Source organism: Opisthocomus hoazin, chromosome 2, assembly GCF_030867145.1.
Source record: "Opisthocomus hoazin isolate bOpiHoa1 chromosome 2, bOpiHoa1.hap1, whole genome shotgun sequence".
Lineage (NCBI taxonomy): Eukaryota > Metazoa > Chordata > Aves > Opisthocomiformes > Opisthocomidae > Opisthocomus > Opisthocomus hoazin.
The window spans coordinates 79,392,123-79,418,491 of NC_134415.1; the positions used below are offsets into that span (position 1 = coordinate 79,392,123).

The 26,369-nt window shown below is 43.1% G+C and overlaps 3 protein-coding genes across 3 annotated transcripts in view; 1 reads left to right on the plus strand and 2 right to left on the minus strand.

Annotated features, from left to right (window-relative positions):
- Positions 1-1,200, minus strand: part of CCDC162 (coiled-coil domain containing 162) — an 80,740-nt gene extending 79,540 nt beyond the window's left edge. Inside the window, exon 1 of the mRNA XM_075414245.1 lies at positions 1,173-1,200. The gene's annotated coding sequence lies outside the window, so the exon portion shown is untranslated. The remainder of the gene's footprint in view (positions 1-1,172) is intronic.
- Positions 1,201-1,848: 648 nt separating this feature from the next.
- On the minus strand, positions 1,849-25,383 carry CEP57L1 (centrosomal protein 57 like 1). Its single transcript, XM_075414247.1, is given in 12 exon segments — positions 1,849-2,124; positions 2,126-2,326; positions 4,486-4,630; positions 6,272-6,501; positions 6,608-6,685; positions 7,371-7,469; positions 9,225-9,302; positions 9,589-9,705; positions 10,121-10,242; positions 10,816-10,995; positions 12,652-12,793; positions 25,308-25,383. Coding segments are annotated over 11 exon segments (1,410 nt in total). The 5' UTR covers positions 12,791-12,793; positions 25,308-25,383; the 3' UTR covers positions 1,849-2,103.
- A 334-nt stretch (positions 25,384-25,717) lies between these two features.
- Positions 25,718-26,369, plus strand: part of SESN1 (sestrin 1) — an 86,908-nt gene continuing 86,256 nt past the window's right edge. The window contains exon 1 of the mRNA XM_075414249.1: positions 25,718-26,267. Within this exon, the coding sequence (XP_075270364.1) occupies positions 25,752-26,267 (516 nt within the window). The 5' untranslated portion in view covers positions 25,718-25,751. The remainder of the gene's footprint in view (positions 26,268-26,369) is intronic.

Sequence of the window (26,369 nt, forward strand, 5' to 3'; positions counted from 1 at the left end):
AGGCAAACGGTGCAGTGCTGTTCTGGGGCTGGACAGCCCCTGTCAGCACAGGCATTTTGAAGACTGACAGTTCAATGCTCCCAGTGTTTAAGCACTGCCCCATCCAACACCTTGTGGACTGACCCAAAGCTGCTGCCCTCCACCGCAGCCTCTTGTCCAGCACAGGAGCTGGGGCCCCCCTTCTCCAGCTCCAGCTCCAAAATGGCCCCCTCTCCCCAGGTTTCTACAGTCAACAAAAACACCAGGTCAAGGCACAGAGGAGCAGGTGATTGATGTGCCGGCTCCCTGCCCGGACAGGCCCAGCTGTCCCTACAGCAAACCCAAGCTATAGGAGCTGCGATGGCCTCTCGGCCCCCAGCCGCAAGCCTGGGGTGCTTCTTGCTCTCACTGCTGCCACTGCCGCCATGCAAAGCCGTTCCACCCGTTATCATGCGTTCGGGTCAAAGTGCTGACAATTTTTCTCTCTCAATCCCATGCCTGATGGTTTTTGTCTAGGAATGGATATAATATAATGCTTTAGGCTCCTTAAGTCTTGCTAAAGCCCCTTTCGCATGCTCTCTCACACACAGGTACAGAGCTTCAGAGATTATGTAACTACCCCTAGGAACGGCAAAGGCTTACCTCCTGGCAGCAGAATACCTACAATCTGATACTGTTAATAGCAGAAATACTTGCTTTTCTTTCATCTCCAGTATCAGCGATTCCAGTGTCCAGAAATGCACAAACCTATCTCAGAAACGCTATCTATACCAGGAAAATACCATGTTTGGAACTGTGTTTAAGTGTTTTTAAGCATGCAACGTGCTTTTCTAAGCCAGAGATAATCCACAAGAAAGAAAGATGCCAATACAATTTAAGACAGCATAGGAAACCCACACCCGAATATCAGCTGGACAACCTGGTCTTCGACAGTCCTGATAAAGACATTTAGTGCATATCAACTACTCCCCTTGCCCCCAAAAGCTCACACACACAACTCCTGTCAAAGATTGTAACAGTTTATTCTAAATTTAAATTAATTGTCTGAAAATTTTCCTAATCCTTTCTCTTGAAGGCTGCCAGAGCAAAACTTACTGATCCAAAGGCCCAACTTTCCATTAGAACCATACATCATTACTAGCCTTTATTCAAAACCCTTGACAACAGAGCGTGCCTCCAGTTTTTATACATACCTGCACAGCGGGTTGAGAAGACCACTACATTCTCTTCCCACTGGAGATATACAGCAGAACTTCACTGACACTTCCTGAAGAAGTTATTTTTTCCTGACTTACGCAAACACACTGAAAAATCATTATCGGTCAGTAACCTCAAGAGAAGAACTTCTTGCAACTATATAACCAGTGTCCAAACTGTTATGTCTTCTACCATCTGTACATAGTGGGGGATGGATAAGAGCGGACTCACCATCAGCATAAAGACTCGTCTTGCATTTATATGAGTACACAAATGCCACAACATGTACTGGTATGCAGTTCAAGGTCTCCTCTATGACAGCTCAATTATTATACTGTGGTAGAAGCGTGTTCTGTTGATGAGAAGACAAGCACCCTAGCTTTTGGTGGTGGCCCTTTCCACACACTTACCAAGAACACTCGCATGCTGTCGTGGTTTAACCAAGTCACAGGTTGTGCTTCCAGTCCCTAGCTGTCCCTAATACTTCTGCCTCAGTTGCAATGAATTGAATCTTCAGTTATTAGAGAAAAGGAAAACCATTGTTTTTATTTGAACAGAAGCACTAGCCCAAGTCATTCTGGAAAAGCAAGCTCTAAGTATCTCCTTGGCACTGGGGGGAACAGGACACCAAAGATCACACACTATTTTAAGTGTAAAAAAAGGTAGAAACTTTTATTTGACAAGCTAACAAGCAAGCATTTCATTAATCCATTAAAACACTTTATTACAAGTCAGTGTAGTTGAATTATAGCTACCCTGCATGAAAGTTAATTCTGAGATGAACAAACTGACCTACTAGTAAGTAGGCAGTTTAGAATGTGTATCTATGCTATATATATACTATTTTTAAAAGGTATTGTGTGAAATTAAAAATTTACTAGCTGCCAGACAACTTCAAAAACTTTTAAAACGGTAACTTCAGAATTATTATTCCCATGTCATATCATCATCTTTTCAGTGTTGACTGAAGTTCCCGCACATTTTTTAGTAGCTGAAGAGAGCTTCTACTTTTCTGCCCAGGACAAGATTTAGAAATACTTTCCTTTATAGTGACTGCAATTTCTTTTGCTTCCTTTTGGTCACCACACTTTACTTTGACATGAGCTGCCCCTTGCTTGAATTTCTGAGTTTTTCTCTTTAATTTCTGCACCTAGGAAGAAAAATTACTAATTAGAATGTCATGTACTCAGAAGATCTACAGCTGTAGAGCTTACTGAACTTCTACCAAACTCCAAACTAAAGATGTCTAAGGTACCTTAAAAAAAAACCAACCTACTAATCTTGCACACAGTTGTCTTGCTGTAACAGAAAGCACTACAGAAAACTGACCTCGCCCACATAGAAAGCATTACAGAAAACTGACCTCACCCACACTCGATAGGTTTTTGAACCCCATCACTCCCTAAGGTAAAAATGCTTGCTTGAGAGAGACAGAATAGCATCTGTTACCAATTTACATTTACAACGTCTCTTTGCATTTCAGATTGTACTACCCTAACAAAAAAAAAAAAAAAAACAAAACACCAAACTGCTAAGATGTATACTGTTTATTACCGGTTACTGTATCTAAGCAGTTTACTTTGCAGCCTTCTAACAAAACTGGAAAACAGAATAAATAGGGTTGTTTGCTAAAGAATGTTTTTTTAAATGCCAAATAATAAGTCTTGCAATTGGCATGAAAAGGTCACTCCCAAAGATAAATTTAGGCTGGAAGCATTCCATATGCCAATTTAGGATTTAAGTCTATTTCTAAAAATAATTAACTTTAATTGCATTCTAGAACATATTATTAACTGTGAAACAGATAACTATAGCATTTTTAGTGTGACAGGTTCTAAAAGCAGAAATCTGCATCAGAAATATTAAGATTGGTCTGTACAAAATACAAAGAGAAATGTCTGTGTGCAAAAGCACCAGAAAAAAAGCGATATAGGCCAAGGGTTACAGGAGCAGCCTGCATTGATAACCAGGGCATGATGGACAGTAATCAAACAGACAAAGAGCAAGAATGTGCTATTTACATCATGACCCTAAGGCGTGTGCTCTGACAGGGCTGCACCAGAGCACAGATGACTTGCCAGCAGATCTGCACCCTGATAATAGGCAAGGATGACAACAAGGTTGCACCACCTGGGATGCGCTATTCCTCTTCTCATCATCCCAAAATGAAGCAGACTGTAGCCATAAAGATATGCAAAAGTAAGAAACAATGGTGCAGTTGTTGTCCATTGTCTAAGGTTCCTCGAGGATGAAGTCAGCAGGATTCTGAGGCAAGGAATAACACTGTAGTTGTTGGCTCCTCAAGAATATAAGAGATTTATCCAAAAAACAGTTGACATTGCCAAGAGAGGCAGTGAGGACTCAACAGCCAAGGTCCTTTGTCCATATTGCTAACACACAACTCTGACAATTCTACTCTGACATAAGCACCTTTGTGCTTGCAATTAGGCGGACAATAAAAGGTCTGAATGACTAAACTCTATCAAACAATTAACATAAATAAAAATGGTCATATTTAAATGAACTATCACCTCCCCCTTTCATAAGGTCTCACACTGAGCTTTGTTTTGTTTCCTGTATAAGCAAAGTTCTTATGTGAGTCTATTTATCCTGAAACATAAGATGGAAGAACAGAAAACTATCAGACAGAACTATGGACTGCATTTTTTATCATATGTTCCAAACCAAATTGCTAAAAAAGGGTTAAGCTACTAATCTACAGAAGAGTCATTTCATATGGGCATGCATGAAAAGTGGTTATCGATGGCTTTAAAACAAATACTGACAGCACGTGTACAGGTTAGGGGTTAAACAAAACTGAAAGGCTTGTCTGGCTACCATTATGGAGAAGCTGTGGTCAACAGACTGTTTGGTTAATAAAAAGCTTCAATATTACAGTTAATATAAAAGGCATTTAATGCAATCTGTACAGGAATTATAGCTTCTATGTTCTCATTCCCCAGAGGGACAGGACGCAAAGGAATGAAAATCTCAACAGTTTGTCTTAATGCAGCGAGCAGAAGTGACAGACTGAGCAACCCAGCTCTGTATTGCAGAACTGCCACAGGGCAGGAAGTTTTCCCACTAGCATATATTTCTAGGTGCCAGCTTTAAGCACTTTTTCTTGATCACAAGAGGGAATTTGAGATACAAGAACACTGAGCTAGCAGCATAATTATAATCACCCATACTGGAACATCCTGGCTTAAGCATTCCAGTGACATTCTAGCTAATGACAACAGGAGGCAGAGTTGTGTCAGCCTTTCAACTAACGTGTTACTAGCTAGAAAGTTTACATTTTATTCTTACAGTAGTCTGATGCTTTTTCAGCTTGGATATTTGTTCTCCTTTAATCTCCATTTGTTTTACAAGGCAATGCAGCTCCCGTTCTAGGTCTTCACGAACTTTGAAGTCTTGAGTCTCCTGTACCTGCTTCAAAAGTTCTTGATGCTCACTATTAAAGACAAGAATGGCACACTAAGTATTCATGATATAGTCTTCAGCATTTCTTCCAATACTTTCTGTGTACTGCAGGAGTTGCTAGCAGTTTTGTTCAGAGTAGAGCAACTTAGCATTATTCACCCTCTTGCACAATACACATTAATTTGGAATATATTCACACTAGAAAAGAAAAAGTTTTTCCAGTGGGTCTGATTTTCTCATTCCAAACTCATAGCTGATGTGCATCTTATTCCGCCCTCTTGCCACAGTTAACAACTGCATGTGCAATAGTGTGCAAAATGAGAATTTGGAAAGTGAACAGCAGCTATGCAAGTACGGTATTGTCACTTCCTGCCCAATTTAGTGCAGACTTTGAAAGCTCAGTGTAATACAGAATAGTATTGTTTAAACTAGTACATTTAAGTTATAGCTTTTCTGACAGATTATTCAAATTCAAATATTCTACTCACAAAGATTTGCAGTGAAGTGTTCTGGTTAATTAAATTAACCAGCTTAATTAAAAGAAATTGTGTAGATCTACTCGATACCTAGATATCTGAACTGGTCAAAAACAGAGGCCCTCGCAGACAAATAATCTCTTTACAAAGGTCATGGCTTCTTTTCTGTTTTCTGAGTAACTACCGCTCCTTGACAGTTTAATTGAAGCAACTGGTTGTTGCTATAAAAAAAGAAAAATGCCTGCCCTTGAATTGCCATGAGTAAGACAAATATTGCTTTTTGAAGAAGAGATTGGTTGCCAGTTTAAATTTTGCCACATCAAGGATTTCAAATCAGTGTCAACATCTTAACTGGTTTAACCAACACATCCTCCTCTGTTCAAATCACAGCTCATCACGTCGACATGTCTTCTACAACCAGCTACACAGCTTTGGCCCACAATTCTACAAGCTTGCATTAATGGGAAGATGCCTAAGAACACAAGTTGCAATCCACATTTACTTGCATGGCTAGCAAGATACATACACTCCCATCTAACACATTAGCTTCTTCCACACCCTGCCCATTTTCTGGCAGGAGACTGTCCCTCTTTCACAACCCCCTTACAGGACTGGCAAGTTCTCCTGTGATCAACAAGGAAAGGGTATCAATGTCTCAGCACAAAGACCCATCAGGTATGCACATACAGAGAGAACACAGAAAGAGTGAGTACAAAGAAACAGGCTAGGTGTTGTGACAGGGCTATTCCTGCCACAGCTGTACTAACCTATTCTACCACCCAGAACGACTGCATGCTGCAGGCCTACTCAGCATTAACACCACCTTTGCAGTCTTCTCCAGGAGAACATTCTTGGTCTACTCTGTAGAGCTCAGAACATGTTTAAAATTTCTAAAAAGCACAGGCCTGAAAGACTTTTCATTTGCTGCAGCTGTTACTTCAGTAGCAGCTCGGTTAAGTACAAGGTGTGGAATCAGAAAAACACAGCTGAAGAGTATGTTGCTTGGTCACAGGATCAGTTAAACACCAGGACAGAAAGAATTTTCTGAATGAGAAAAATCCTACCAGTCAGGCTTGCTCAAGCCATTCTATCAACAAGTAGTCCTATACTAAAGACAGGCTGGGTTTGACTATAGCACGCCTGTAGCTTCACAGGGCTGCCACCGAAGTGACGCAACACCAGGGATAAGTACTCACGAGCTCATTTGGCCCAGCTCATCTTCTATGGCCAACAGAAGGTCCGAAAGACTTCTAGTGGCAGTAGGTGATGTGCAACAAGAGGATAACGATTTTGAAAGCGCACTGCGTCCTGAAATCCCAGATGCAGATCCTCCTTGGCTTCGTGATGAGATATGTGGATTGCAGTGCTTCATAATATGCAACACACTTTGTACATTTGCACTAACAGAATGGCTGGAGCTGACAGACTTAAAGCAGAATTATTAAGTGGTTTATAGCAGTGATTAAATTACAGTGAAGAGACTTATTCAAACTGTAGATGCCAATCTGGCGAGAACGTTTGGTTTCACTCACCTTCCCAGCCACAAAAGGCAGCTCACCAGCCTTTACATGTAATTGTGAAAGGTGCATTTTCTTCATTGTAGGATTTCTCTGCCATAAGACAGACAGAAAAAGTAAGACACGAAATTCCAATCTGCTGACTCAACAGAACAATCTTAAACTTTTTTTTTTAATAAGTAAAATTCATATAAACAAGCAGTGAAATGTGTCACCTCACTTTCCCTCTGGTTTAAAAAAATTCATTTCCCTCTGGTATATGGAAGGAGTAGGATTTTCCAATACATGAGACAAGTAAATTTTATTTCAGATGCATTTAGCAAATAGTTTGACAATTGGGTTGACACTAAAGAAATTGAACATTGTTTACTTAAGTTTGCAAAACCACAGTTGCAAAATTTTGACTGACTGGTAATGTGTTGCAAAATGAATTCTCTTGATTTCAGCAATCCCCCCAAAACACTCCATCTTAAGATGCCCAGTTAAAATTGCTTTGGAAACTAATTTTGCCAGATAAACTGAAAAGCAGCTAAGACAGGACGTGATGGATGGCAGTAAGACTGTAACACAGGTTACTGTCATCCCACCAGCACCATTTTAATTACCAAAGATAAAAAAAAGAGGTATTCAGCACTGTTCATCACTTTGGAAATGGAGTAAAGTGCAGCAGACAAATCAAGTGCCTCTCACATCACTGTTTTTCACAAATTCCAATCTCTATGCAAGTCAGATGCTATCAGCAACAGTATACTAATAAAAAATAACAAAAACATGTTACCTTCTTAGTTTTTTTCTTCTTCTCGTTTTCCTTTTTAGGTTCTTTTTGAGATGTTACCAAAGACTTCAAAATTCTGTTTATCTCAAATCCTGTTTGAAGCTGTGGGAATAAGAGAAAACACCCATTTAATGTAATATTAGAAGTATGAAATCACATGGTTAAATTAATTCCCTCTTCTATGCATGGATGAGAACCAATTAAGGGCACTATTAACTGTCCTGCTTAGAAGGCATAAGCTACACTTTAAAACTCAACAGCTTACACGGATGACAGGGTATCAAGCAGATCTTGCAGCTCTGTCTTAGAAATCCTCATTTTCATGTTCAGCTGCAGCAGCTGTACTTTTCCACTGTGAAAAAGAGCAACTAAGATAAGCCCATCCCGCTGCATGCTGGGGATCTGATCATAAAATCCAAAGAATATGAATATTTGGATCTTACAATCTGGGAGCAGAGAGAACTGAGCCCATCTGAGTAACACTGAGGTCAAACCTGCCAGACAATCCTCAGATTGCTCTGTAGTTCAAAGTTGAGATAAAGGCCCATGATAAACAGGATAATAGCCATTCCCAATTAAACATAGGACAAGGACTTTGTTTTGGCATGTGTAACAGTTCCACCTAAACAATGCTGGAGGTCCATCAGAAAAGCGAGATTATTCTGGCTTTTCTGTCATCAAAAGGAAGTGAACCACCCCAACACCCTGTGTTTCCCAACTCAGATCCAACAGACCTAAATCGATCCTGCAGTGAACTAAGATGGCACTAGTACTAGTTTAGGACTCAGTTTACTTCACCTAAGTCCTTTCTTGAGGAAATGTTTATAATACTGCTAAGGTCAGACTATCTGCTCTGGGAAAGTCATTCTTACCATGTTTCTCATAAGATAAAATCTCCATACTAGGCTTTCTGCTCTGTGGCAGCAAGCAGTTTAAGCAAGAAAACCAACAACCTGCAAGTTTTCAACTGTGTCGTTCCGCTGGATTCTGGAGGTGGTCAGATACCTGGGCTACAATCTGCATGTTCTTTCAGGCTTCCGGGACTGATGAAAGCCCATCATCCTTGGATGAGGTATAAAAACTGACAGCAGTGATGAATAACATAAGCTGCCAGCTTCGCTTATGGCTCCATTCTTTCAATATTATTCTTCAGCTCTGCATTCCCCCATCCCGCCCCACAGGGATGCCACCACAACTGCTCTCTTTCATAATGGCTGCTACTTCTCAGTGAAGTGAGGTTTGGAACACCTGAAGTTACTTGGCCTCTTTAACAAAAGGTTTCTTTGATTTTGCTCTCTCTGGCAAATATTCCTCTCTCACATGGATGGCGGCCCAACAAACTGACTATGGCTTCACAGAATAATAAATTATTCAAACTCTCACTTAATGAACAATGTAACAGTATCACTTATTAAAGACTTTTTCAAGTGTAGACCAGTATATTAGATTTCAGCAGATCCTAACAAAATGAGGAAAACAGTTATCAACCTCCATTGGCGTATAAGGTTTCTGATACGACCACTTTCTAGTTATTGTAAGTTAAGGTAATCTGATTAAGTTGAAGATTCTCTAGAAATTCATTCTCTCCCCAGATCACTTAGCAGCTTTGAGGCTGATGACCTGCATCATTAACACAAAACCAAGCAGAATCCTCCTTGATTGAGATATGCAACACACCTGGCAATCTTTCTACTACATAGTTTATAGCTGGTCTAGGTAGTATCTCAAGAGTTCTTTCTGGGTAATAAACATGTGGCCTTTATATGCAATTAAAAAAAAAAAAGGGTATTCTAGACAAAGAGATTAGCTCTCTTCAGTAATGAAAAAATCATATCAAATAAAACCTTTTCAGTCTACCTGATCAGTTTTATCTTGTATTAGCTTATGCTGATGCTCTTCTTTATGAAGCTTTTCTTCTAAGTGTTTGATCTTGTCCTGAATTTGAAGGCAAGAATGATTAGTCACACTTCAGTTCGACATCCTGAATCAGAAGTCTGAAGTAGCTTCCAAATGTCATCTGGGATAAAACAGGACTGTACGAGTTTTTAAAGCCCACATTGAAGACTCTTGCAAACTAAGCCAAGGTGGCACTCAGTCAGGTATGCTTTATGATCTTAGCTTTAACAGAGGAAACTTTTGCAAAACTTAGTACTATTAACAGTACGCCATACAACTTATATCAAATCAATGGCTTTCAGACTGTCATTCCATGCATGCTTACTTCTGCAATTCTCTGAGTAGCAGTAAGTTTAAGACACTCTTTTTCCAGCATTTCAAGCTTTTCAAGTTTTGCATGCAGTTCTAACCGGTTCTGATCATCCTCTTTCTGAAGCTGGGCCTGGAAAAAAGTAAGCAGGAATGGAGCTGGCAGCAGAGTGAAATTGTTTCAGACAGCAAAAAACCACACACACTACAATAAAGGTGTTTACATAGTTTAAATTTCTAATTTTTAAATTGCAAAGTGATGAAAAATACCAGGCAGACAAAGAAGACTTCAGATTCCAGCAGCGTTTTTGTCTACCAAATGTGCAAGTATTAGCATGGTTTTGCTCATTAGGAGTTCCACCTAGGGAGTCTTTTCATACAATTCATTGAACGGTTGTCATCAGTCAGTCAGACATTAAATTGTTTCTGTTTGCTACCACCCTGAGAAGAGCTGAGGAAGAATGATGGCCATGCAGAAGTTCCGATCTTACACATTTCTACACTTTTTAACTATATCACTACCTTGTTAGTACGCTAAAAGGTTTCACCTGTTGTTCTAAAACCATTTTCTTTTCCAATTCTGCACTGGAAACCATTTTCCTCATGTAATCCAGCTGTTTCTCCAGCAGGGAGCAGCGAGATTGTGCTGCACTTAACTGCACACTTACATCTACAGAGAGAAACAAAGACATTTAGTACAGCAATGGCAGCTACACGTTTAGCCAGTCTGTCATCTCATTGAGGAACTCTCTATCTTCAACACACGCAAGAAAAGTTTTGTTAGTCTGAGCAAGTCGTGGTTAAAATATATTTTATAAATAAGACATGAGAATCAAGATGTTTTTCCTGACCTAGTCCCTAATATGAATTCCAAAGGTGTGAGCACTGCAGTTACTTTGATTTATATCAGCAGATATCTAACCAGAATCTGGTTTCTTCCCTTCTCCTCACTTTTCTCAAGTTAGCAGTGTTATACATGTAAGCAGCTGCTTGCTTTTGTAGGAGTTAAACATACCACCTAAAATCTGCTTATTCTTTAAAAGAGCTTTATGGGTTACGCAATACTTGGTTAATATACTTAAAAACAAGATCTCAACTCGATTTAGAATTATCAGACTCCTGCCCCTCCCCAATTTTGAAACAAAAAAGAAAGGGGGGGGGTGTGCATAAATTAGCAATTTGTCAAAACAAACAAACACTCCCCAGATTATAGTCTTGGAGCTGCTTATCACTCGAGCAATACCTTTGCTCTGTTGCATCAGTTCTCGATGTGCTATGTCCTTTTTGTGGGATTCACGCTCTAAGGCCTTCTTATACTGAGCAGCTGCTATGGAAAGGCTGCACAGATTATCTTCAGCCTGTGACTTCTCCAACTCTAGACAGCGGATCTTTTCTTGAAGAGTTTTCAGAGCCACCACCACAGCTAGCAAACAACACAACAGTTACACCTTAAGTAACAGTTCCTATTATTATTATTACTATTATTTTTACAAAACACTTCAAACAGCAAAATGCTACCTAAATTTTCTTCCCAGGATCACCCCTAAATTTAATGATATTCTCTAGCAGTACACTAACATACGCAGAACACATCTGGGAGAAAATGGACATGTTTACTGTACAGCTGAGGTACAAAGCACAGGTCCTATGAGCAAAACTATTTTCACTCCAAACGGTAGCAAGCACAAAGAAACTGTGGCAAATCTAACAAACTCTGTGACTTCTGTTTACACAGAAGCTGGGAACACAGGTATCCAAGTTACGTCACAAGTTTTGGTGTAATGCAACTGGTGTGGACAGATTAAAAAAAAACCAACAGACTCAGGACAGGGGGGAAATCAGATACAAAGGGACGTTTTAGTAGAGGATGCATTTTAAAAACTTTAGTGTTTAAAAAGGTAGTGATTCGATGTTTAGTTTCTTGTATTTGATGATTCTTTAAACCACAGAAACAAGTCTGAAAGATTTTGCTTTTAGCCTCAAATCAGTATGTGTCAAAATTACGCCAAAAATAAAAGTTGCAATTTCAGCTACAAGGAAAAGTCTACTGGCTCTCGAAAAAGTATACACATCTGTGGAAATTTAAGTTCCGTAACAAGTCAAGCTTCTTTTCTGATCTTTTACAAGCCTTGATAATTTCCCTATACCAATTCTCTCAGCAAAGGAATACCTAGCAAATGTTGTTAGCTCCATAACAAGTCTCATCAGCTTATCATAGCCCTATTCGAATAATTTTTTTTGTTGTTTAAAAAAAAGGGGCAAAAAGCAGATACCAGAGAGCAGAAAGATGAAGTGGAACCACTTCTTCTATCTTTCTATTGGCATGCCAAACACTTCCATACTTAACTGCATAACATTTTAATCCAAAAAGCCCAAACTCTGTATGACAAGAAATTACTACAGAAGTCACAGATTCTTCAAGTAAAGAACAATGATCACATTGCAAAGTTGTCCACGATAGTAAATCCAAGTGTGGTACCCTTGTGATTCCCTGAGATCTCCAGACGTGCTAAGCCACCAAGCATTTGTCCTTTGAGCTCCAGAGACTAATGATCCATTAAGCCACAGGAAAACCATAGCGGACCTATATTTCACACAGACAAATATGCTGCTAACTTTCTTGAGGGTCTGCTTTATTCAAAAGTTCTCCCAAGGAATCATACCACACACAAAAAAAAACTTCAAAGTGATTTTAAGCTAGAGGGAGTTGCACAGCACTACACAAAGCCAATTTCAAGCCACTGTACCATAGTAATTATCGCTGTATTCAAAGTTATGAACTGCTTCTGCTGAGTTTGAAGCATTTTCCTTTGCTTTTAGAGGAAGTCTGACGATTTTAAGTTAAACAATGTTCAAAGCCAAAGTTTATAAGGATGTTAGAAGACATGCAGCAGTTTCCATTCCAGACGTATGACTTCAGGGAGACTACTCCCTCAGGACACATATACATCCTGTACCAATGTCAGTCTGATAATCGCAGCAAGTCATAGAACTGAGTAAAACAGAACGGGCAGTCTGCTCAAGAGATTTCACACAGAACAATTAAAAATATCACTTTAAGGACATACTTTGGCTTTACCTTGGTTATTGGGGATAGAAGACTTGTCACCAACAGCTGCCAACTTCTTTGATTCTATATAAGCAAAGGCTGCAGGAAGCATCTTATCTGGCGGCTGAAGAAAGCTTCCTACAAAACTGTTCTTTGATTCAGAATCCATAGCCTGTAAAGAGAGCTATTTAACGCCATTAGCTCTTTAACGGACTATGTAACAGTTTTCAAAGTATGTCACTGGGCAGTCCCTGGCTGTGTTTTTATCAAACCAGATCATGCACACCAAAATAATAACTAATACCCTCTTCAGATGAATCCTGTCTTTTAATGCAATTCCAAAACAATGCCTTTCACAACATTAGACATGGATCTCCTCCACCACTCAAAATTTCTGATTTTTCTTGGTGCTTTCTAATAACTTATGCTGATTTTTGTCCTTTTAGAAGCCAAGGATTAACATCATTTTATATTACCTGTTTTACAGACTTCAGTGTCTGCCTCTCAGTGCTCCCTGCAGAGTAAGCGCTCCAAGTTTTACAGCCTGTTTTCATTTGCAGCCTCCCTAGTGCTCTAACACCTATCTTTATACATATGGCTTTATTACATAATAAAGACATGGTTCTTCACATGTAGTGTCGAGATAACAAAAGGATATTTAAAATGCAATATTCCCAGCGTTCTCCCTATTATTAAGCACATGCATTAAGTCCTGTTTCTCCACTCCCTTTCTACCCCACCCTTTCACATTCTTTATTTTATCAGCAGCAATTTGAACACAGTTTACACTCTGCCAAATCGTGATTTTCCTTGATACACAAGACATGGACAGTGAAACTTGCAGAACGCGCTTCAGTCTAACACAGCCTCTAGGAGAGCAGACCCTCAGCGATCAGCCCACATGCACTCTAGGACAAGTCGTTCAAGCCTCATTTGGTTGCTCACATTGGGAATGCTTCAACAACCAACCATAGGCCATAGGTCATCTGAAGGAGGGCTACAGGCTATCTGAAGGAAAAAAGGTGGAAAAAGAACTAACATTAAAGCGGTCTTTAATAACTTTCGATTTACTAGTACTGTAAAAACAGTGTTTGTTAAGCTTTTCATTGTATTATTTGCTCTTCTACTCACCTATTTGCCCTACATAAGCAGGAACAGCACTGCAGCAACCTAGCAGAGTAGTACCAAGCATTCCACTGGGTATAGTGTAAGTAACGAAGCATATATACAGTTTCAGTTGATAGAAAAACAGCTTATTTGAAGGCTCAATGATATAACAATTATGATATCACTCGAGTTTAAAATACAGGGCACACAACTGGAACGGGCTTCCCGCTTGGGCAGGGCTATTTACAGACGCTAGTTCCGAGGAAAGTCACCCAAAGGAGGGATCTAGTAACAGTAGGAAGAAAACCAAACCAAGGCTGGAATCCGCTGATGAAGCACACCCCAGGAAAAGCCGTTCCTACTGGGTGGGCAGGGAAAAAAGTTTCCAATGAAGCGAAAAGTTTCCAGCACAGCTCTCCCAGCGCTGTGTCAGAGGCTGTATATAATAGAAAAATCAGCATCCATCCACACCGCCTCTTCAAGATACACACTAAACCAATGGGACTCAGAAATACTTCCTTCCTCCTCCAAGCTGTCATCATGGAGACATCCACACGAGCATCTCATCACCAGGGCATCCCAGACACCACTGCTTTTGTGTGCTGACTCCCCCGGGGCAGGTCCCACAGCTCAGGGCAACCCCACTGGCACCAGCACGGCCCCCCAGACCCATAAGATGGGAGCTCCCCAGGCTACCCTTGTGCCACAGGCCTTTTCCAGAGAGTTCCCCATGGGGCCCCGCTGCCATCCTGCCCGTGCCAATGGGCGGAGCTCCGGCCACAAGCCCTCGGTGCTGGATCAGCAGCTGCAGGCAGCCAGGCACGCCACCATCTCCGGCAAGAGGTCCCACCTGGTGACCCTACCACATTTACAGGCACACAAGCAGTTTATAGGCCTGCACAGCTCCGTCCTGGAGGACTGGAAAACACCACGCAGGGACATCTGACTGACTCCAACAAGCCGGCCAGGCGTCTCGGCCATTCCAACAGCACAAGGGGCAGTGGCAGTGACCGGCACGAATCAGGGAGCAGCAGAAATCTCAAGATACGAATGGGAAAGTCCTGTTGTCACAGGGAGAGTCGGGGCCGAGACAGGAGAGGAGATGGGTCTGGCATGGTGTGGTGCACTGGCATGTTATTCCACAAAATAAGAAATGAGCAAGACTCACCAATTTTCCCATTGCTTTTCAACCCCTACACGTTAGTGATGAAAAAGACTAGCAAAAAAGCTCCATAACAATACGCATACGCGCATGCAACCAGCTTCCTACTGCTGCTGTGAGCGAGGGAAGCCAACTTTGGAAACTCCAGAGGAAGAAGATGGTTTTTGCTGATGCCATCTAACCTTTTGGCAGGCCTCATAAGCAGAGACTCGCTTTTCCAACGTCCCCCCGTGGAAGACAGCTCCCTGGCATGCCTGCAGCTGCTACGCATCAGTTAGTTTCCTTACCACTTTCACATAAACAAGTTCTGCCATTTCCAAGGAGACGGGGTCTGTGGACAGTTGTCAGGAGGGCGGTGATCCGAAGCAAATAATGAATAAGAAAGGGAGGGAATAAAGCACCAGAAAATTTGAGACTTTGTGGTCAAGCTCAGGAATGCAAAGGCGGGGAGGCATGGGGAGAGATAGAAGTAAAGAGCCTTCAAGTTCTGCAAGTGCAGTCAGAGGAAAGTTAAACACAAGAGGCCAGCTCATCAGCCCAGTGACAGCGACCCAGCTAATCCAGCGTGGGCTTCAGCATGAAACCCCACAATTCTGCCAGCACAGCAGAGGGTAACACACACCCTGCAGCTGGAGCAGGGAGCTCCCCAAGCCACTCCTCAGAGCACGGGCTCAGCAAGGGAGGTGAAGGAATACACCACCACACGACCGAGACACCTGTGTTTGTAGAACACCTGCTGCAGACGTAGTTACCGATGCCTTGCCATGGCTTTCTCAGGCACAGAAGCTGTGGGAAGTACACTGAGAGAGTGGTTGCTATAGTGCTTGCAGGCTCTGTCAGCGTAATTACTCTAGTAGAGGCACTCTGGTCTCGTGTAGACTTTAATATCTTAGCAGGTAAACAAACTTTATAACAACCATGCCACACAAGAGTGATGTCTACAGCGCTGCAGATCTCAGGGAAGGACATGGGCCAGGAAAAGGACCAAGTCACTCTACAACAGCAAGAAATCATCAAACATCCTGATCACTTTCAGCACACTAAGACAAGAAACTGATCAGGAAATAATTAAGTAGCTTGACGTATGTTTGGACGTCAACTGTTCTACCATCAATTCCCCCCCCCCCCAAGTATTTAAGTACCATGACAGACAGGTTTGCTTTTTAAAAAGGGTTACACAGCCCACATCCATTGCAAGCTTCACCTACCACTCTTCTATTCCACGCTACCAGGGACGCTGGTACACAGCCCTAGAAAGGTGCCGTAAAGCAGATCTTGCTTCCCGAATGGTGATGTTTGTACTAACGTGACTCCACGAGGCTTCGGGGGATTCAGCACTCGAACAACAGTCGTTACAGCAGCCAGAACACCGTTGTTTAGACAAGCCCTTCGCTGAGGAAATTAGTGCACTCGTTCGAGTTTGCGGAACAGCCAAGGGAGATGTCTGCATATTAAATGGAGGCCAACAAAATACCCAGGTTACCAGGGGAGGGGAGGAGAGAGGAGGGGAGGAAGAAATGCCTGGCTGCCACCCCAGCTGCCTGTGCCGCAGCAGGGAGGGGTAGAAGCACTTGTGTTGTGTGGGTCGCACCCAGACTCACTGCCAGCCCTCTGGGTTTTTTAACCAGAGCTGACCCAGCCTGCGTTGGTGGACGCAGTGGTGATGCTCAGATGCCCAGTGTTATTTTACACAGAAAAACACAAAAAGCCAGTTCATACACCCCCTGCATCAAGCATGGGGCGATTCAGTGCTGCCTCTGGGCTTGCCATTAACCGCCAGCCTGGACGAGCCACCTATGTCATCTCCAAGCCTGAGCCAGTCCAAAAATGTTTTGCCACATATACAATTATGTCCCATACTGTAAAGCCACACATGGAAAAGGTTGTTCTACATGTGAACTGTAGCAGATTCAGGGAATGACGCTGTGTTAACAGTTTTCCAAAAGATACACACTAAGGGAATAATGTGATAATGTAAGCAATGCTTCCACTAAGTTCTCCAATGTTTTGTTATCTTACAGAGATCCTGGTTTATTCAAATCGCTGTGAGGGCAGCCTTTTAGAACCAAAGAAAGAGGTGCTGTCAGAACACCTTCAAAGAGGAAAAAGAGAAAACAGATCAAAGCATTTTTCAGAAAGAAATACAAAGATACCTATCTTCTAACCTGACCTACTGGGCATGCACAATTCATAGTGCTTTCTTTCATAACTGAACACAAAGTCTCTGATGAATCAAGGAACGATTCACTGTTTATCTGACATATTATAGGAGAAATGTTAAAGAATTGCCCCAACGTAGCCTATACCAAGAAACTCCAGAACACTGGCTGCTGCCTTGTCTGTTTGAGCCAAGCCTTGCCGGCAAAAGGTTATGTGAGAGGCCATTTTCGTGACACAATCCAAATTGGTTTATTTTTTTCCCCTTTCAGTTTCCTTCGAGAACCAGGGAAAAGCTTGGTCAGCTGTACTAGCTGTGCTGCAGTGCTCTTTCAGCCTTATTCCCGACAGACAAAGAGCAGCCCTTCCACTGACAAAAAGAAATAAATAACGTTGCAGGCAAACTGCATTGTTGTTTTGGGAACACCCAATCTCTAGCATCCTGACACAATTGCTTTAATCAGCCTGAAACATATGACCTTGCTCAGGACATATCTAAGTAACTGGTGCTCATGTGCCTTCTTTAATCTCAGTGGGTTAGAAACGAAATGGTGACAGCTGTAAAACTAATAAGCAGTGAAACCTCACTGAATCAATAAGACACCTGAACATATTTTTTAATTCTGTTGAGATGCACTTTAAATGAGTTTAGAACAAATTACTAAAATTTTTTAGACCAATTAAGGAACTTGAGAGTTTTTTGAAAAACTGACACAGGCAAATCCACGGGAGTTAGTTTGTTGTATAAACCGTGACATACAAAATCACAGTCTCAGAACTGGCTATGTAAAGGTTAAGTGCCCGGTTTCTTCTTTGATACCACTGTAGTAAAACCTATTCATTCCTAAATTTAAAATCTTACACGGAACTTTCATACAATATTTTTTTAAGTCTTGGAAGAAAAGGAAAAGAAATTACATTCTGTGTTTTCTCATGCCACTGTGTATACTGTGAAGTATGATAAAACCTGGTATTTTAATGAAAAAAAAAAACCTGCTAGGCCTTTTATTTCATTGTGACAGACCTTCTAAGCATTCATACTGATATTTCTCTAGTTCCTGCTTTCTAGAGATAAAAGACAGAGAAGAAAAGAAAGGAAGAAAGAAAATGGAATGAATTACACAGGTACGTCGGGAACAAGGTAAAGTAACAACCAGGTGCGGAAAAACCAGATTTTTTTAAAAGACAATTTTTTTCAGAATGGGTTCTAACCTGTCAGTGTATCAAACAATCTTGTGTTATAATGTTATTAGTTCTGCTGTTTTCTTCAACGAGCACAGCAGACCCAATTCCTCATTAAATTGGCCCTTCATTCATGAGTGCATGATAAAATCACATTCAGTACTTTGCAGGGAAATCAAATTGGTGCAAACCACTTTAACCTGCATGAGCAGATGATAACCAAACTTAGCATTCAGACAAGCAAGACTGCAAATTCCTATCTAGTAACTAGATGTTATGTTAGCACGAAAGCACCTGGCCTGGAATAGAGTGTTACCAAATTAATTACAATTCTAAGTCTTTAATCAGACCAAAATAATTAAACATAACCTTTTTATAATAAGCATGAAACACAAAACCAAATACTATAAATGGTCACTGATACACTTCCTTGCTTCCTTCATAGTGCTCTTATCTTCTCCTTTCATCCACCCCACGCTACAGTTGCTTTTTCTTCCTCATCTCCCCTCTTTTCCTTGTATTTATATCATCCTATAGCTTCATTCCTTGCTCTTCTTCTATCGGTCTTCCTTTTCTCCCACTTCCTCTTCTAGCATAAAAAGTTAGGGTTTTTTGCAAAGTAAAAGAGAGACATTTTTTCCCACACAAGAATAACTATCAAGTTTCTTCCCTTCATGCTCAGGATCTTTTTCTAAGAGATGCTGTTTGCTCTTGGTACACTCACTGATGTGGAAATCAAAGGTGTTCTCCTCAGTACTCTACTTGAAGAATGTAAAAAGTTACTTTTTCTCCTCACTGTTATTTTCTGCTGACAATGCCATGACACTGTCTTTCATATGTAGTTTGCTTAGCTTCTCTTCACCCTCAAAAATCTGCTTCTGTTCGTTAGGTTGGAAGCAGCTCTCACAGCTTTCTAGAGAGCAAAGCGGAATCCGTGTGTCCTGATAGATGGGAAGGCAGGAGGAAATTACTGGCTCTGGCTATTGACCCTTGATTAAAAAGGGGAAGACTTCGCTTTTGTGGAAAGGTAAGGTTTTCAAGGGCAACTGTCTCCCATATAGAAGACTCTGTATCTGTGCACAGGCAGAATAATTAGACATTAGACAGGCAAACACAAAAAGGAAAAGACATGTTAGGGTAGGGTGAGGCAAATGTAAGAGTGGGTTGACATGACAATCATAGTGAAAAAAAAATATAACGAGGCAGGGAATAATTATTGCAAGCACTGACTCATTCGCAGTAAACACTTTTGCTGCATGATAATTTTCATCTTTTATGTCTCAAATATTTAATGTGATCATTGAAAGATGGTTCCAAACGTTGCAACTTGCCCTCTAGGCAGATGAAACCCACAGATTGTGTCCCCACCATTGCCTTAGAATATATTTTCAAAGTAAACTTCTGTTTTTATCTATACTTTCTCACAGAAAGTGTCAGTCTCTTCATCTAACATCTTTTAACCTAGCAGGGAGATGGAGTAGGAGGTAGATTTTTAGCCAAATAACTAGAAGACCATGACATGGACGAGCAGAGAAACACAAAGAGGGTAATTGTTCATAGCATTTGTCTCCCTTTACCTACTACCACCCCTACATTTTTTTTCATGTATTCCTGTGCTGCTGATAACTAGGCACCTGGCATGGAACAAGAACTCCATTCTGCATTTGTACATCAGGCAACCTAAGAGAAAGAATGGGAAAAAAAATAATCTAACAACAAAAAGGTAAGTTTCAGTCCTGGCAAGAAATGATTCTCAAAGTCATCTTCTGTTAGCAACGGTTGTCTTGAAAGAGGCAGAAAAACTGCAAGCAGATCTGAGTCAGAGCAACTCTTCAATCTTATTTTGGAGACCTATTTTGTTGAAGAATAATTTTAAATAATATGATCTGTTTACATGACTCAGAATATACATAGCAACTCCAACACATCTACATTGCACATCCTGAACAGACACAATATCCTAAGTACTAATGCCAAATAGTTTGTATATAATATGGTATAATGAGTACACAAAAATGCAAAAATGGTCTATCACTACTTCTGGCTTGAGTTGTCTGGGAAATTTTACATCAAATGCAACAGAATACTTGTTTCGTACAATCTGTATACTTAAACTTGCATGACTTCAGAGATGCAGGAAAAATCTGAGTAAGATGTTATGAAATCCTGCACAATGTTGCATATGTAAAACTAACTTCAGCGGATTATAAATTCTTTAAGAGACATTTCTCCCCTGTTAGCCAGATAAACAGTCTCTGACCGCAAGGTAATTTAGTGGATCTCTAGGGACTTGACTTAAATTCTTGCTATTCCGTGTGACCTTAATAAATCACAGAGGGATGGGACTGATAAGGGACTGATGTTCCAGAATACATGAGCCTTCCAGCCTCAGGGCTGAATCCCAAGTTTCATAAGGATAGGCTTACATTCCTTGCACTGAAAAGAAGTGCAGGTATATGGCCAAAACAAGCAGCATGCCCAGTGAGGAGCTAACAAAAGCTGTCTGTGGGGAAACTCTATGAACATAAATGTGTGCAAAGTCCCACCCTGGTGCTTGGCACCTTTGTCCTCTTGCGACTCAGAATTCGGAGTCCTCTTCTGGTGACGAGTGCCAAAATCTGTTCATTAAAACAATGAAAAAAGAGTCCCTGCAGCTTCTGTGGTCTGTGACTTCATTTCACATGGCTGCTGGCCACAGCATTTTTCTTTGTGTTATTACTGGAAAACATCAAGGTCTGTGTTAACAGACAGCCTACCAAAGGTGTTTAAAAGGCCTACTGGGTTGTCAGCAGATAAAAAATTCCCAGTAAGCAATGTTCATTTTCTTTTTAAGTGTAGCCGGAGGAAATAGTGTCCACCTTTTCTATGCTGTTACCCAGTGGTTAGAGCATTGGCCAGGAAGTGGGAGTTCCTGGGGAGCATTCACGCCATATCCCTGACCACCATGCTAGACTGGGAGGAGGAAGAGCAGGAAGGAAACAGGGAGTCACCACCTTTTCATTTCAAGTTATCACCCTGTTCAGACAGGCGTGTAAGGGTCTAGGACAAGGAGAAGGCAGCTGAGGCAAAAGACAGAGTAGAACAAGGATGTGTCTTTCTCATCTAGTTTAATTGTTGGAAGAGAGTCCTGGGTTTTATTTATCCATTTTTCTAGTAAATAGTCCCTGGATAAAAAACAGCACTGGCTTGAGAATAGCTACCAGAGACCAGAAGTAAGTGCCCACAGCTCCTTGCGTCTTCTTACTTCCAGTTCACACCAGCGCAACATGTTTGCCATCCTTTCCCACGGGGACACAACTTCAACAGGTGAGGTGATGGACGCTCCCCTTCCACTTTGCAGTCCTTCTGAGCGTGTGCGACACTCTCCTGGGAGTTCTCTCATCACTGGGTTACTGCACTGAAGGTGAGCATTCTACCAAATGTGGCTGGGCACTAAAGCCAGTTGTGGCTATAAGAGCAGAACCTGACTTGTTGGGCTCGGAGAGGTTCCTCTCAGCTGGACCTCTCCTTGAGATACTCCACCTCCTTTTTAGACCACAAGTGGGCACAAAGGGGAGAGAAGTGCCAAGATGCCCAGCTTGGGGCAATTCTGGACATTTCTATACAGAAACAGACTAACAGAGTTCAGGTGGCTGCTCAGTGGAGTTTTTCAGATCTGAATTTTCAGTTTACCTATACTCTTCTCCGGAGTCTAGCCTTTATAGTCTTTCAGGCTACACTGATAACAGTTAAATGGAGTATAGTCAGAGAGCTGGCAAAGTACAGCAGGACTTAAAATGGCCTGTAGTTCTGGTACATCATAGCCCAGCTCTTCTCAAAGCAACCCACGATTCAGCATAAAACTATTCCATAGTCTTACTGCGAGAAAGATTTGGTCTCCCACGAAGAAGCCAGTTTACCCACCCCTGCTGCATTTGTGACCTCTAAGGAGGCAGAGTGGCAGAGTTTGGTGCAAGCATACGCACACAACCCACAGTAGGCCAGAACACATGGGAGATGTACAAACATATGCTCAGAAGTAAAACAAGGCTACATTCTCTCCCGCATCTTATGCTGTAGCTTGCTCGATCATTGAGGCCAGTCTCCTGGGATGACACATGAGTCTGGGCTTGACACCAAGCTTGGGCCTGAGTTCAAAGACAGTCGAGGAGTAGCCTCTGGCTTTCTGGTGTCTCCCTGCAAAACAGGAGTCACAGAACTTTGCTTCCTCAGAGGGCTGCTCTGAAGAAAAACGCATTAAATACTGTGGAGTGCCCAAACCCCAGATCTAAAAGTGGAGGGTGAACTTTTAGAAGAGAGCAATCCCAACCTAGGTATTTACTAGTTGGAATTCAGTAAGCCTCAATAAAATCAGGTATAAATAAAAGCAGTTGAAGGAATCTAATCTAAAATGCGGTTCCTTCTAAGTTGCACAAGTTTTACTGTGTTGTTACTAGCTCTCCAGTAACCGACTAAGTATATTGTGCAGTACTCTTTTGACATACAGAAACTGGAAAACACTTTTAAAAGTAAATATAATACAGTTTAGATCTTACATCTTAGAACGGACATGAATACAACTACTACATATTGTATTTTCAAAAAATAATTCTGCCATTGGATATCATTTGCGTTCGACTACAGAAGTCCTTATCTAGTTAAAAAAAGAGAGAAGTTGATAAATCATCAAGGAAGGAAATACTGAGGTTTAAAACAGCCACAAATTTGTTTTTCTTCAACTTATCATTTTAAAAACTCAAATGCTGTAATTCTGGATGAGTTGCCAGATTGTTTCCTTCATAATTTTGCCTTTCTCTTATCCATTCTTTAGGGATCAAAAACAAGCATATTAACTTCAGTCAGTGAACACGCAAATCAGACAAACACATTCCTCTTAACTTCAGGCTCTGATTAATTCCACTGGTAGCCTTTGACACTTTGTCCTTGATTTCCACAATGTCTTGCAGTACATACAGAAGCTTGACCTGGTATCGGAAAAACTGCAGAGATCTGGTTTGGAAAAAATAAAGTCACCTTCATCTCCATTACCGAAGTACTACATTAAAATCTATAAAACAAAGGGCTGAAATCTGAAGTTTGGGCCTTGGAGCCAGTTTCACAATCTGTTTCCTGTAGCCAGAGTTCATTTGCAGCCAGTGGAAAAAACAACTTCTAAAAGATAAAAGGCAGTGCTGCGACTTTCAATCAATCTTAGCATTCGGTGTGGGAATGTAGCTGTACCAAAGTCTAAGACCATCGCTTCAGTTCTGATTCTGGTTTACTTTATCGATCTCGGATGTACGTAACCACTGCCAGAGACACCCAGCAAGGACAAACTTATCTTGGGAAAGGAAAAATGAGATCTATCCAATTTCTGAAGATCAAAATTTAGATGGAAATAAAGCAAGCATATGTGACATGTCCATTCACAGGAAAACTGGGAGACCATAACGAGTGATGACAGAACAGAACAGGAAACTGAAGTGGTAGCTAATGTAAAAAAAAAAAAAAGAAAAGAAAACATAAAAGGCACTGGCAGAATGATTTTCTTTGAACCCATTGCTTATGATGGGTGGAGGCCTCGAGTGCTTAGAGAAGACAAGACTCACATTTATTACAGGTAGTGATTATTTCAGTAGATATATTGTCCACGAGGGTGCCAAAGGCCTAGAGGAAGCAGCTGCACGCAGCAGCCCAGGCCTGTCCACGGTGCCGAACAATGGCAATGCAGACTCCTTGCAGAAAGGATTTTATGGGAAAAAGAGACTGGTCTTCCTCCAAAGGTACAGGTAATGATTGAATGACAGTTATTTTGCAAGCTTCAGGAAACCGTGCCAGAAAACAAAAGGAATGTCAGATGAAGAGACCAGATTCTTCACAAATAAAAGAGCTGTTGATGGCTGGTGTTAGTGAGCCAGCCCAAGCTCTGTTCCTGGACTCAGAAGTGGTTTCTCTGTCTCTCTGTGGTACGCGAGTAACTTGTTCTGCATTCAACTTCACTTCTCAGTTTTGAATTTTAGAGCGGGAAATGTGTACATAACATATTATGCAAAACCCTACAGGCCCAATGTCCTGTTTCTAATTTACTTGCAAGCATTCTTTTGCCTTTCAGTATACTCAAAACCGTAGCTTTAACGTGACAGTTGCAAAGGGGTGGTTCTGCCCTTGCCTACACGTTTCCCTCTCCTCTTCTCTGCCAGGAGGTTTACTGGATCAAGGAACTGACTTGGCTGAAAACTAACTTTATAAAAAAAGCCCCTATTTTCCCTGCAGGGAAAGCAAGGGAAACAGCAATTCCAATCTATCTGGTGGCAGACTGCACTTAATCACAGAATGGTTGAGGTTGGCAGGGAGGTCTGGAGATCATCTGGTCCAACCACCTTGCTGAAGCAGGGCCACCGAGAGTCAGTTGCCCAGGACCACATCCAGGCAGCTTCCAAAGATCTCCAAAGGATGGAGACTCCACAATCTCCCCAGGCAACCTGTGCCAGTGCTCGGCCATCCTCCCAGTGACAAAGCGTCTCCTGACGTTCAGTGTGTGCCCGTTGCCTCTGGTCCCATCACTGGGCACCACTGAGCAGAGCCTGGCTCCGTCCTCCTTGCACCCTCCCTCCAGGTAGTTACACACAAGGATGACATCCCCCCCTGGGCCTTCTCTTCTCCAGGCTCATCAGCCCCCGCATAACTGGGATTCAACACCCCTTTGATGGATCGGATAAAAAGACGGCAGAACTGTTGCCCAGTCTGAATATTCCAGGGATGATTTATTTTTTTTCCCCTCCCTTTCATTTTCCAGCGTTGAAGGCGCTGTACTTCGCTCGCACGGGCTGATTTCTCCCTTTCCGCCGATGTTTACTGACCCCACACCCCAGGCTCCCTCTGAGGCGCACCTGGACAAGCCCTCGCACTTGCTTAACGCACCTGTGCGCCGAGCTTGTTGCCGACGCAAATTCCTGAAGCAAAGCCGCTACCGGAACTGCTCTATTCCTGGCTGTTGCCACAAAAAAAAACCCAACCCAAACCAAATCAACAAAAAACCACAAACCCCAGCATCACGGGAAAAGCCTGGGCAGGGACGGCAGCGAACGCTCTCTCTTACCCCTCCTCAGCGCCGTCCCGCTCGGCCACCCCCGCCAGCGGCCCCGCCAGCGGCCCCGCAGCGCCGGCAGGCGGCTGCTACGCGCCTGCGCACCGCTGCCCCCGCCGCGCACTGCCTGCCGGGACACGTAGTTCCCCTCCGCGGTAGCCCGGCCACCTTCCTGCCGGACTACACATCCCGATAACCCCTCCCGGCGCTGCCGCTCCCCGCTCCGATTGGGCCGCCTACAGCGAGCCCTGAAAGCGATTGGCTAATGGACGCGTCCGTCATGTGGGCTCCCGATGTTGGGCGGTGATAGTTCCCGCCCTGCCCTAATTCCCCCCCTCCGGGTGACGGGTTCATTGGGGGGTCTGTGGCGGCCCTGCCCGGCCCCGGCGGGGAGGGCTGAGGGGGCCGCCCCTCACTGTGGCGGAGGGGCAGGGCCGGGGCCGTCCCCTTCCCTCCATGCCCGGGGCGGGGAGGGAGGAGCCGCCGGCACCGCAGGGTGGTGGCTGCCCCGCTCCCCGCCGTGAGAGGCGAAGCCCCGGCGGCGCTGTTCGGGTTGCCGGGGGCGCCACCGGGGCTGAGGGAGCTCCCGCCCACCCTACCCCTCATGCGGCGCAGGCGGCGGTCCCTCCGTTCGCCTCTGCGTTTGTCGTCTTTGTGGGCGGGCTGGCGGCTGCCGGGAGCCCGCCATGGGGCGGCCGAGCCGGAGCCGCTGAGGCGGCGGCGGAGCAGCAGCCGGACGGCCCCATGGAAGAGCGGGAAGGCGAGGTGCGCTGGGACGGGCTGTGTAGCCGCGACGCCGCCGCCCGCGCCGCCGCCTTGGAGAACATCGGGCAAGCCCTCCTCCGCCGGACCGAGACCATCGCTGCCCGCGACGGGCTCAACGGGGTGCTGGCCCGCCTGCTGATGCTCTCCAAGCGCTGCCCGTTCCCCGACGTGAGGGAGAAGAGCGAAGCGATCCTCGGCGAGGTGCAGGTGAGACCCCCACCTCCGCTGTGGGACGGGGACGGGAGAGCCCCGCGGCCGTCCGGCTCTCCCGTCCCCGTCCCACGCAGGGCACCGTCGGTTTTGGAGTGC